The sequence below is a fragment of the Sander vitreus genome, chromosome 13 (assembly GCF_031162955.1).
Source record: "Sander vitreus isolate 19-12246 chromosome 13, sanVit1, whole genome shotgun sequence".
NCBI classification, from domain to species: domain Eukaryota; kingdom Metazoa; phylum Chordata; class Actinopteri; order Perciformes; family Percidae; genus Sander; species Sander vitreus.
This window is the reverse complement of record NC_135867.1, coordinates 3,913,356-3,925,741: the sequence shown is the minus strand read 5'-3', so window position 1 is coordinate 3,925,741 and position 12,386 is coordinate 3,913,356. Positions and strand designations below refer to the sequence as shown.

Here is a 12,386-nt window from a genome sequence, read left to right as displayed (position 1 = left end):
AGTGCAGAAAGAGGTAAATAGCAGCAACGTTCAGTATCGAGTAATACGATACCACCAACCCAAAGATAACCCACATAACCCAAACGCTGTACACCAGAATAGTATATGATAAAGTATAATATAGTGTGGATAAAGTATTAAATAAAAAAAAGGAACAAATGGTACTTACAGATATTTCTTACATCGGATATAGCATAGGGCTCGGTTTCCATAAATTATGTGGTTGTCAGGGCTGGATGGAGTAGAAATAAAATTAGTTTTAAAAAAAGTACACAGATCTGCCAATTAGTTACACCTATACAACTGCCCTGCAATGAATCATGTCTTTGTAAAACTTATGTTAAAATACTCAAACATTTTTGTATTAAATCAAGCATTTTTTTTGGGTGGTTTTGTACTATTGAGGTGTTTCTAAAAATCTGTCCCCTTCATGTATTAATTAATTAATTAGACAGTGCCAACAAAAACAGAAATACCTAAGCTTTACAAAGACAGTGCCATTATACTGTATAAGCCTGAATATAAGATTTCTGGAAATATGCCTAAAAAGATGAGGCATGTATATTTGAGTTCTAGACTTTTAAATGTAAATCTACATTAACAGCACCAGGGGCTACCTGGCAGCAAGGCTGACGTTCTATGGCAGAGCCGTGTGAACCAGCGCATGGGAGTGGCGACAGTGAGAGTGAACAGCTTGGGCTGCATATTTCTGTCTGAATTAGAGAGTATTAACTAAGCCCAAACAAAACAAGCATTCCGTTTTTTACGTGCCAACCCGACCTGAGCCAGACGTTGATGTTAACTGAAGCACTAAGTTTGTGTTATGCTGTCTAGAGTGTATCTCGGGACGCCTACACACATTTCTGTCCATGTGTCTGTCTGAGGACGCTGCCGAAGCTGTGCAACAGCTGGCAGAAATCAACAAATATATTATCACTAAAAAGAACTTGAGACAATTAACATGGTTGTTTTTTTCGCTATTAGACGGATATCCTACATGGTATTAGAAATAGGCCAGACAGTTTGTTTTGAATTTTATGATAAGTTGTTTATTTACAAATGTGATTACATTTTATTTAGCCTAAATGAAATGTAACAACTTCATCTAAAAAGATATTGAAAACATGATTCTATTTAAAAGATTTTATTAAAAAAAATAAAATTAAAATAAAATTAAAAAAAACTGCCTACCTTCGTTTATTTTAACGAAGTCAGATTTTTATTTTAGGTTCTTTTAAAAAAAACAAAATTTCTTTAAACCCCCCCAGGGGGAGACAGCAAAAACGCAAAAGGCGGAGCAGTATGTCCTGTATGTCCCTTACCGGCTAACGTATTTCAAGATGGAGCATGAATATGGAGCGTCTACCCCAGTTCATGTGAATGCAAATGTGAAATTTCAAGCCAAAAGGAATACTTGGAATTGATGGTGGTGGTAAATATTCATGAAAAAAGACTCACAAAAGTTTGTGAATAGACAACACAGATTTTGATAATGAACAACTAAACACGTTACACACTGGACCTTTAAATGCATTATGTGTACTGAATAGAACAACACTGATTAAATCATATCTGAGAAAATCTTTTAAAGATAATATTAAAATAGTACTCACTAATATTTGATGGCTTTGGAGTAAAACTTCACAGCATCTTCATATTGCTTTTTCTGAAAGAACTCATTTCCTTTCTTCTTCATTTCTTCACTTTTCTGGATAAGGAACACAACACACCAAATATTTTATTCCCACATTTACCCCACAAACATTTAAGGACAAACATGGGAAAAAAAAAATCAAACATTTGATCTGTAGGTTGTGTCCAAATTCATGCAGCTTCACTGAATCCCTGTTGCTCTATGAACTAGGCTATTGTTATACGGGAAATGGAGCCTTGCAAACCACATCATAACGGTTTGCCAAACGTTAGCCTGGTCAGGAGCAGGCTAGCTGCACAGAATAAATCTCCATGGTAACTTAGGTACCTCTGCAACCAAGTCAATTCATCCAGGATAACAGGAACATCCCGGCTTAATCCCTTATCCTGGTTTTGTGCAATACCCCTCATGCTACATTTACACATGGCCGGCTATTTTCAGACATTTCAACCTCTCCGTTTTCAAAAATAACATCGTGCACAGCTGTCAGTTTTCAGAAAAGTGTTTGTTTACATGTACCCGTGTATATATGCCGTCAGCCACTGTGGCTGGTGGATGCCCAATTTTACCAGCCACTTATATTTTTTACCAGACACTTTTTCCGGAATTCAAATTTAAAGAAGAAAGTGCACTAGCATATTTTGAATTGCTTCAATACATTATTTTTTTATTATTAATACATATTTTATTAATATAGGCAAATAAGTGATGTGAAAAAAAGCCTGCGAGACCATGGTACAATTGTGTTTGGTCAGTTTGGTCATATTCTGCAGTAATTGCAGGCCTACATGTTTAATGATCTCTCAGTAACAGTTTATCTCTCAGTAACATAGCACTAAACAGTCCCTCCAGGATTTCGGGGCCTTTTTTTTGAGATTGTTGCGGCCCAAAATGTCTGATTTTGTGGGAGCTTTTGTAAAAAATTGCGATAAAAGTTGCCATGTCTTTTGTATTTTTGTTGCAATGAAGTTGCGAGAGACAGTGAAAGTTGCTTTTTTGTATAGTTCTTTAAAAATAAAAAGGAAACTTATTTTGGGGAGAATAAAATTACTCTGGGCTGAGTTTTCCTGGTAACCTTTCCAAAACGGCTCAGGATGCTGTAAATGTTGGTATAATATGAAAATGGCTGGTGGATTTAAGACAAAAAATATAATAATTTATTGAATGAATCAAATGTGAACATTTTTGTCAGTGGCTTGTTGATCTTAACAGTGTTAGTTAATTTCCTAACCTGGCCTGGGACACACATTCATACGGTTTGATAAAGTACTTATTGGACTTTAACTTATCATTGCACTTACAATAACGACCGTAGCTGTCCTTAATTTAGGTTATCGTGTACGTCTCATCTCCGGTTTTTCCTGCATCCACCGTGTGTGTGTGTGTTTGTGTGGGTGTGGGGGGAGGGTTGTGTGGCGGGGGTGTGTGGGTGTGTGTGTGTGTGGGTGTGTGGGTGGGGGTGGGTGTGTGTGTGTGTGGGGGGGGGGGGGTGTGTGTGTGGAACTGAGCAGCAGAGAGCCGACAGGATTAAAACAGCAGCAGCTTTCAGCAATTTGTCAATGCGGAAAAGTAGGCTACCTTCTCTTTCTTTACTTCGCCCTCAACAGTTTGTACATTCATAGCTAATGCTGACTCCGCGGCAGGCCTCTTAACACCAGCGATATGTCACCACGTTTTTAACCGATAATTTTCGTTTCGTCTGTACCTCAGCTCAGCTACATGGTGTCACGGACTAGCGCTGAAACTACTTGACAAAAGTCTGGCGTTAACGGAAATATGCGTGGCCAAAGCCCCGTCTGTGAACGGTTTCATTTCCTATAAGTTCTTCACAATAAAAGTCCTCCGTTATTTTGGCATTTGAATGTTTTTATTATGAAGCAGCAACATCCGGAAATGTTGGGTATTCATTAGCAGTAACGTAACGCGACTCCCAGAGTGATAGGCTCTGGCGACTCCTATAAGCTATAAGTTTAGCTGGTGCCAATTTCCCACCCTGGTGGAGGCCATCTACAGCTCCGTATTGCAGATTCATGTCACATTACTGAAGCTAAAGAAGCAGTTTGACTGTGACTTTAGGTTTTATTGTAATTACCAATGCTAGACACTGTGTGTGTGTGTGTGTGTGTGTGTGTGTGTGTATCACTTTAAAATATTGCAAATACTTACATCTACAGTGAAAAACGTTTCACATAATTACTAGTTACTCCATGTCTTAATTTTCAAACCATGTGCAGTTACTATCAGAAATTTGTAAATGATTTCCCAGTAAACAAACGTCCAGTTATATCACATCATGTTGTAGTGTCTTACCTCTAGTTGATACTCCTGCGGTTGAGCCATTAGTGACTTCATCGTCTTCTCCAAGTTGGTACCCATTTCATGAATATACTTGGCAACTGATTGAAAATAAAAGGAGTGTGTGTGCGTTTACTATCAACATACGAGCTCTAACCGGCTTCAGGGTTCGCACACATGATCAAACACTTCATATTTATGTGCTGTACAATATGAGATTTATTTGAGTTTAGAATAACAAATAGACCCTGAAATCCACTAAATGCCCCCAAAAATTAGGTTTTCCTCTTTACATGAATTACTAGAAATGTCGATAAAACAGAGCAGAATGTCAGATGCATTATTGAATGGTTTTGTGTCTTACACTCTGTGAAGATAAGATGCAGGGCTTGGAAGCAGGTGTGTGTATGGCCGAGATCCGTGACGCAATGGCGGATACCAGGTTCTCCTGTTCGCTCCAACCAACGCAGCGCATCATCCAAAACCTCTGGGGAACGCTGATGGTACAAAGTCAGATAAATGCGTTAAATAGAGAACCATTCAACTATCTCTACTGACCATTACGTAGGCCATGATAGTACCTGTAGGTATTTACGACACTAAAAAAGGTACAAAATGGAGCTACCAGAGTTATAACAAAAAACAAGTTTAAAAAATAAATAAAAAATAAAGAGTATATTTGAGCTGTTTTAGCATCTTTAAATGTGCTTCCTGTCTCTTTTAGAATTGGTTTTATGATGTATAAATAAACAAATGGAGTTACTTATCACAAAGGCCCTTTGCCATTGTTTTAAATACATTTGCTTTTACTGTATTCGTTGTAAACCTCTTGCATATTCACTGCACATAATTATTCTTTTGCAAACTTACCAAGTTAAACATGTTACTTATCAAGATAACCTGCTTTGTTTGGTTCTTTTTCACCTGGAACAGAGAACAAACAAGTAGTTTAGTGTCAAAATATCAAACGGCAGTCTGCTAGACTGTCGAACCAAATCTAGTCTCATTCTCTATAGAATAGAATGCCTTTTATTGTCATTATACACATGTACAACGAGTTTGAAGCAACTCTTTTCCAGTGTCAACATATACGTAAGAGAAATGTACCAACATGAGTTGTTGTAGTAGTGCAAAGGGGGGGTAAGGTGCAAGGTTCTGAGACGCTATATACATATAAAATAGAAAGATAAATATGGTTTGTATACAGTGTGAAACAATGATATTGAACAGTAATGAAATTGCACAGAATTATCGGTGTTATCAAGAGTATTAAAAATTAAATATTGCACAGTAATGCAATGAAACAGTAATGCTACAGGGCTAAATAGAGTACCTTATCTCAAATAAATTCCATTATCAGACTATGTATTCCTGCATTATTAACTTTCATTATTATCCCAAAAGAACAATCTTAGTTCCTTGTTTAAGTTCCTCTGGTTCTCTAGTTCCTGGATTAGGCTGACATACCAAAAAAGTAAACTTACAGTTCCTTTCTCCAAGGCTCTAAGGATTGCTTCCAACGTTTCGATCCTCGACAGCTGCTTCATAGTTAGATCAGTGTCCCTAGAAGGTGATGGAACAGAAGGTCTAAACATTGAAAGTGGGGATCCTGGGGATTAGGATTTGAATTTTTATATATATATATATATATATATATATATATATATATATATATATATATATATATATATATATATATATATATATATATATATATATATATATATAAAATTCAAATCCTAATCATAACTTTACTTTAGAGGCCGACCGATATATCGGCGGGCCAATATTTACTTACTTTGAGTTGATCAAGCCTATTTCTGAAGCCCAGCAGGCAGTAATACTGGATTCTTCCCATTGCAACAGGATGGGAAGCCAGAAGGCACAAACTCTCATTCGCTCCCCAGCATCTCTTCTGATATCAACAGCAATACGACTCCATCGTTCAAACACCTCCTCTAAAAAACAAAAACATGCAGAAAATACACTTAGTTTTGCCTGAGAGCAGCATAGAGAATTCCCTATGTCAACCGCCAGCAAGAGAGGCTCCAAATATTCAGCAGCGTTTCCCATACATAGGTTCTACGTGGGCGTAGATAAAATCTGAATTAATTCTTTTCTCCAAACAGTGTATTTTTTACAGCGCACACATACTAGAGGCCTCCAGCCCCTCCCCTTGTGAAGTCTTGCGCCGCGTGCATGACCACATCAACAACGTTGCATTTCAGGCCCAGAGTCTATCGTTAGGAGTAGCATGCTGCTGGGGGTCTTGCCGTGGGATTAACTGTACTAATAAAACTGCAGTAACACCGCAGACACACCACCTCCGCTCCATATCTTTATAACGGAGCTAACCGGATTGTTAGGGTTAAGTTGTAAATAACATTTGGGATCCAGGTAATCAGGTGTTTTATCTGCTGAACTGTTAACATTTGGCAAAAACAGATTTAATTGACAAAGCACATCATGGCTACACTATACTAAGCAGCAGAAAGGCAGAACTGAGTACATTTTAATCTGTAATGTAAAAGTAATATCGCGATATTCAACATTAGGGCATATCGTAGGGGTGCATGATATATCGACTCAATATCGTTATCGCGATATCACGTTGCGCAATATTACATCGAAAGTGTCGCAATAAGTATGCAATATTTTGTTTATTTTGTGGAGAGCTGAGTCCCGTCCGTTGGCTGTGTTGCTTAGTTGCGTTTGATTTAGAGCTCGCTTGAAACGCTGTAACGATCCTGTTTCATTGGCCAGTTACCGTGCCACTTGCACGTCAGAGCACGGGTCCACTATAGAGCTGAACGATTAATTGCATTTGCAATTATATCGCGATATGTTGAAACGCAATTTCCTAATCGCAAAGGCTGCGATTTGGTCACACGACTCGCGAGAGCAAATCAGCACTCCGCAGAGAAAGCATCAACTTAGCACGCTAACACTACGCTGTACCGTGAGCAGATTTCGGTCATTCAAACAACTTTGAGTTGTTTTTTACAGCCATTTTAATAAAATTAAGGGTTTTATTCAGGCTCGAGTCCATACATGCAGTTAATGGAAACGGGCTCGCAGAACCGAAGGCTCGGTTAGCAACGATTAGCGGTTAGCTCCAGTTAGCTAGCTCTGTTATAAATCTATGGAGTGGAGGAGAGGGGTAACAACCAGACTCTGATAAATGACGTTCGGGGAGCTTTCACAGCAGCGTGGCCACAGTGTTTCAACGGTTTTATTAGTACAGTTAATCCCACGGCAAGAACAGCAACATGCTATTACTAACGTAACGATACTAGCCTTTCTGAGAAAGTGCAACGTTGTGATGCTGTCATGCACACGGCACGCAACTTCACGAGGAGAGGGGCTGGAGGCAGCTCCTCTGTGTAACGCTGTAAAAAAAATACACTGTTTCATATATAGTATTTACTTATTTAACTGTCTAGTTCAAAGACAGTATTTAAAATGTGCAATCAACTAAATAATCTAAATACTAAGTGTGGTAAAGCCACATATTTGTTTTTATATTTCTGCAATCGGCACTTGAGTGTGATTTGTTTCTGACTTTAATATGAATGTTTCCACCAGGCGGTCAGTGCTCAGTATACTACTGTGACTGAAATAGTTCAATAAAAGATGTCATTCATGTAAATTCATGCATCATCACATCCAGGCCTCCAGGAAAGAACCGTTTGTTTAATCTATCTAATCTTGTGTTGTTCATACTATAGAATGATGTTCTAGATGCTTGTCTTTGTTGAATAATACAGAAGACAAAGAGCTTAAAAAACAATCGCATATTGAATCACAATATTTTTTGAAAAAAATCACAATTAGATTATTTTCAAAAATCATTCAGCCCTAGTCCACTACGTGACAAACCCTATGGACTGCACCACGTGTGTGCCTATTTTGACAGAGTGGCCGTGTAAGTGAAGAAATAGACAGACAAAACGAATCAGAAAAGCGAAAGAAAAGTTGTGTCCTGTTCTCTTTATTTATTTTATACTGTACAACCAGTAAAACATGTCCTGTAGACATGGTCCTTTTATTTATTTATTCATGTTGGTCCAGTCCAATTGTGACCAGTTCAGTTGAAATAAACCTTATGTTGTAAAGGCCCAGACACAGAGCCAACGGCCAAACATCGGCAGAAAAGGCAGTTGGACTAATCAGCCTCCCCAAATTGGTCCAAAAAGTGCCTCAGAACACACCAAAGCGACGAGACATAATATGCCTCCATAACAGCAGGCGGCGCTAATCTGTATTGTCGCCCAAAAAGGAAAACTGGCAGCTGATTGGACGAACGCGTCACGTGGTTCTGGTTTCTCCGGAAATTCAAAGCCAGACTATCATGGCGGCTCGTTCAGAATACGATCTCATATTTTACTAAAATACTTCACTGAAACGTGTTTCTGAAAACATTTTAAGCGAGAAATAGGCCGTGCAGTTGCTGAATCTGTCTTCATTTCAGATCGACAAAGGTCAGTTTAAAAGATTTGTCAGATTTTGAGAGACTCTAGTCACGCTCATTCCGCTCCCCGTTTCCAGGTTAGCACTCCACCAATCAGATGGGTCATTTGAGCCCGACTGCCGGCAGTGCCCGCCCCGCTGATTATACATGTCAAATCAGCCAAAATGAAGGACGACGGCACGGAACACACCGAACAGACTCGAGTCACTGACCTGGCCAGACTGTCTAACGGCTGGTTACCAGCTCTGTGTGTCCGGGGAAACTTGTTTTATTTGTTATGAATCTATTTTGATGCATTTTCCCATAACTTTTGTAATTTTTTACATGTTTAAAAATATCGAAATTAATATCAATATCACATTTTGTCAATATTGTGCAACCCTAGCATATTGCATATTTTTCTCATATCGTGCAGCCCTAATTACTACCCTGAACTTGTGTGAGCTGCATAGTGTCGCAATATTTTCTGTATCTTTTAGTCTAATTTGTTTAATATGTAAATAGTTATTTATTTAGAAATGATCTGATAATGTTATGTAGTCATTGTTTACATCTTCGTTTGACTAGTTTATTACTGATCCCAGCCTTCACATCCTGCACCTCCAGATGCAGCATGGACAAAAGTCAACTAGCTGCACCTTTCTGCTCTGCATCCTAAGGCTACATCCACACTCATACACGTTTGTTTTCAAACGCATAATTTTCATTATGTTTACGTCTGGCGTCCACACTACTTTTTGCATTTTAAAACCCCTAAAACAGAGACAGTTGAACATATTAGCGTGGATGTAACCTAAGAGCAGGGATATTTTGCATATGTTGTCTGAGGTACCCAAAAGGCGAGAGAATTAGCATAATGTGATACACGTCTGGTTCAAAAGGTGTAAAACGTCTTGGAGAGATCTGGAACAAGCTGATAGTTACAAGTCATAACTTGCTATACGCGGACATTCGTATATGTCGGTCAAAAATCACAGATGAAGGCTTTTGAACCAATTATTACCCAACCAGAATTCTTTTTAGGAGTAATGTGATCCAGAATTGGGAAGAATTAAACAACATTGGCCGCCAAGATTACATCTTTTACTGCTGTTAGCATGTAGCTACATGCGACAATGTTAGCACTGCAGTAGCTTTAAAAAAAAATAAAATTAGAAATTCCTGCCAGATGACTGATCATAAAAGGCCGGAGAACACCGGCTCGATGTTACGTGACAAAAACTGTTGAAACCGGAGCGTTCAGAACAGTTCTGAATGTTTTAGCTCACGGAGATTTCTCTGAAATATGTTTACCTCATTATTTGAATTTTACGTTTAACATGAAAATCCAACATTATAACATTATAGAAATGACAAAGTACGGAAAAGCATAATAGGTCGCCTTTAAATCTTACCTGATGGACGGAGGGCGACAATTGTTGTATTTTTGGAAAATAACTTCTGAGGGGAAAAAAACAGTTCATTAAAGACATCAAGACTATACAGAAAACAATACTTTGTTAAATGCTCTTATTTTGATTATTGGTTTAATAACTCACAGCATTCATCCGGTCTTTGATGTCTTCCCAGTCAGAATCAGAGTCTGACATTTTGTCCAAGTCTGTAAGAACATTTGCATAAATTACTGAAATCCATTCTGCAAAACATGCTGTAGTGAATTTAAGTTAAATGTTGCCGATTTGAATTTATTTCACTTTATGAAAAGCAACTTGCAGAAACTCGAAACTAATTTCTGTAATTTATTTCAGCAGAGGGAGTGTGACTTCATTCTCTGCTCTGGACACCGTTACTTGACTTTATCTTTACCACTATATTAATGTTCTGAATGTTGAGTACAGCCCCTTTAAGTAAGTACCAGAGGTGGAAGAAGTACTTTTACTTGAGTATTTTCATTTTATGCTACTGTATTTCTACTCCACTGCATCTCAGAGGTAAATTGTACTCTTTACTCCGCTACATTTGTCTGACAGCTTTAGTAACTTTACAGATGACAGTTTTTCATCCCCTCCCTGTCCAGTGAAAACCACTTATCTCCAGATGTGTTGATGTTGAATGTTTGTGATAAACTGAAGGATGAAGTGTTCCTTCATATGTTGAAAAGATTCTGCTACTTCTTAAGCTTATTAAAGTATTTAAAAAGCCTCTTGGATCAGCTGGAAAATGCATTGTCACAAAGCTGAAAACAGGGCTGTTTCTCTGACACCATGAAAAGTTATAAAACCTTTTAGAGATAAGAGATTCTCACAGGACACACTTGCCGCTAATCTTCTAAAGAGGCTTGGCCACAGAAATAAAATGGATAGAAAGGACATTGAGGTTTGCCGTGGTTATTTGTTTAGTACGAAACACAATGGTCATAGTTGTCACTGGGGCCGTAAAGTGTGTCGCAGCTCGCTGGGAGGAGAGCGGGCCGATGCAGCTTGTGAGTCGTTTTCCAGAATGTCTGTTCTGCCCTTTTTTTTTTAACCAATGCAACATGAAAATACAGCGGAACCAACAAGCCAGCGGATAATCGGGTAGTTAGCTAGCTCTGCCATGATCCCACACCAGTCACAGAAAACAAGCGGCACTAAGTTGTCACTCATCTAGCAATAGCAATGTGCTTTGTGTGGATAAAGCCCTAAACTGTTAAATTTGAATCATTTAGTGGCTGGCTCTCTATGCCTCGTGACGTTACAGCTCGTTCGATGACTGCTCTGACCATTCTACTATGGTGATTTGAATGGCCTCTCTTTCCATTGTATGTATGTATGTATGTATGTATATATATATATGTGTATATATATATATATATATATATATATACGCGGCAGTGGTGAAACCCACGCGACACAGATGTAGGAAAAAGATAAGTGATTCTGGAAAAAAAAAAAAAAAAAAAACATCCATTACTTCGTTTTGTACACAGTCTTGTACCCTTGCATTTTTTTTTTTTTGTCAGTTTTCAAAATGTTCTTTTGCGTGGAACCAACTGTTTTATGGTCACGCTACATCTTGTCCCTGGTTGGATTGGTCCCAGTCTTAAAACTCGTTATACAAGCATTTTCTGAAACGTCAATTGAGCGATGAATGGGGAAAATCACTTCCGGAACCAGAGTCGTTCAAAAGGTGGGCGGTCTGTTGAGCTCTATTGCTCAATGTTGGTGCATCTCGGTTCTAAACAGTCTCTGGTTTGACTTAATTACGGTTACATTATTAATGCTTTGTGTGTTTGAACAATGGCCACAAAAGGGACAGCTTGCTAACGTTTACCTGAGTCATAGTCGTATTAATGTTATATTTTCACCTTTAATATCATAAAATTAGCCCTTCAGCAGCCAATGTATAAAAGGACCGTACCAGCAAACAGTGTTACGTTATACATTAGAAATGCTACATTATTCGGCGTGGACTGACAACAAAATGGCGCAAGATTTTATTATTTTAAGTTACGTTATGTAGTTTTTCTCTCGGGAATGACGTAGTTTAGCTAACGCTGCTCCTCGATTGGTTATTATGATGTTAGCATGTTTAGCCTATTAGCTAGCCTACGTAGTTTTGTTAAACCCCTCTCAGTAGTTCTCGTAAAGTGCAAAGTTGGCGCTAGTTTCATTAAACTGCTGTGTTGTAAATATAGTAGCTTTATAACATGTTCTCATGACGTGGCTTTAGTTAAATAGCTATTAATTAACGCTACGACACTTTGTTTTTACAGCGCCGCAACCAGCTGCTAACGTTAACTTTACCCGAGCCAAGGTTGATAAGTTAGCTAGTTAGCCAGTTTAAAAAACATATATGGTGATAGTTAAGTATTTAATTAGACAACACGTACCTTGTTAGAACTATTGTGTGAACGCCGAGCAGTAGTGTGGGCTTGTCCTGTTCATATTAGTGTGCGGAAGTTAAAACTGTTCACGCTGCGCCGCGTGTCATCATCAGCTCACATGAAAAAGGGGAGGGAGGTTCAAACACTATTCTCCTTCTTCT

At 38.4% G+C, this 12,386-nt stretch overlaps 1 protein-coding gene across 2 annotated transcripts in view; it reads right to left on the bottom strand.

The window, feature by feature from the left end:
- ttc3 (tetratricopeptide repeat domain 3) overlaps nt 1-12,342 on the bottom strand; it is a 35,446-nt gene extending 23,104 nt beyond the window's left edge. Inside the window, exons 1-10 of one of the 2 annotated variants that reach the window (XM_078265455.1) lie at nt 12,232-12,342; nt 9,959-10,020; nt 9,815-9,860; nt 5,748-5,907; nt 5,434-5,512; nt 4,820-4,873; nt 4,314-4,446; nt 3,965-4,050; nt 1,614-1,708; nt 170-232 (exon numbers count right to left, since the gene is read on the bottom strand). In XM_078265455.1, the coding sequence (XP_078121581.1) occupies nt 170-232; nt 1,614-1,708; nt 3,965-4,050; nt 4,314-4,446; nt 4,820-4,873; nt 5,434-5,512; nt 5,748-5,907; nt 9,815-9,860; nt 9,959-10,009 (767 nt within the window). In that variant the 5' untranslated portion in view covers nt 10,010-10,020; nt 12,232-12,342. The remainder of the gene's footprint in view (nt 1-169; nt 233-1,613; nt 1,709-3,964; nt 4,051-4,313; nt 4,447-4,819; nt 4,874-5,433; nt 5,513-5,747; nt 5,908-9,814; nt 9,861-9,958; nt 10,021-12,231) is intronic. The other variant, XM_078265456.1, reaches the window with a different exon arrangement.
- Between the last annotated feature and the right edge of the window lie 44 nt (nt 12,343-12,386).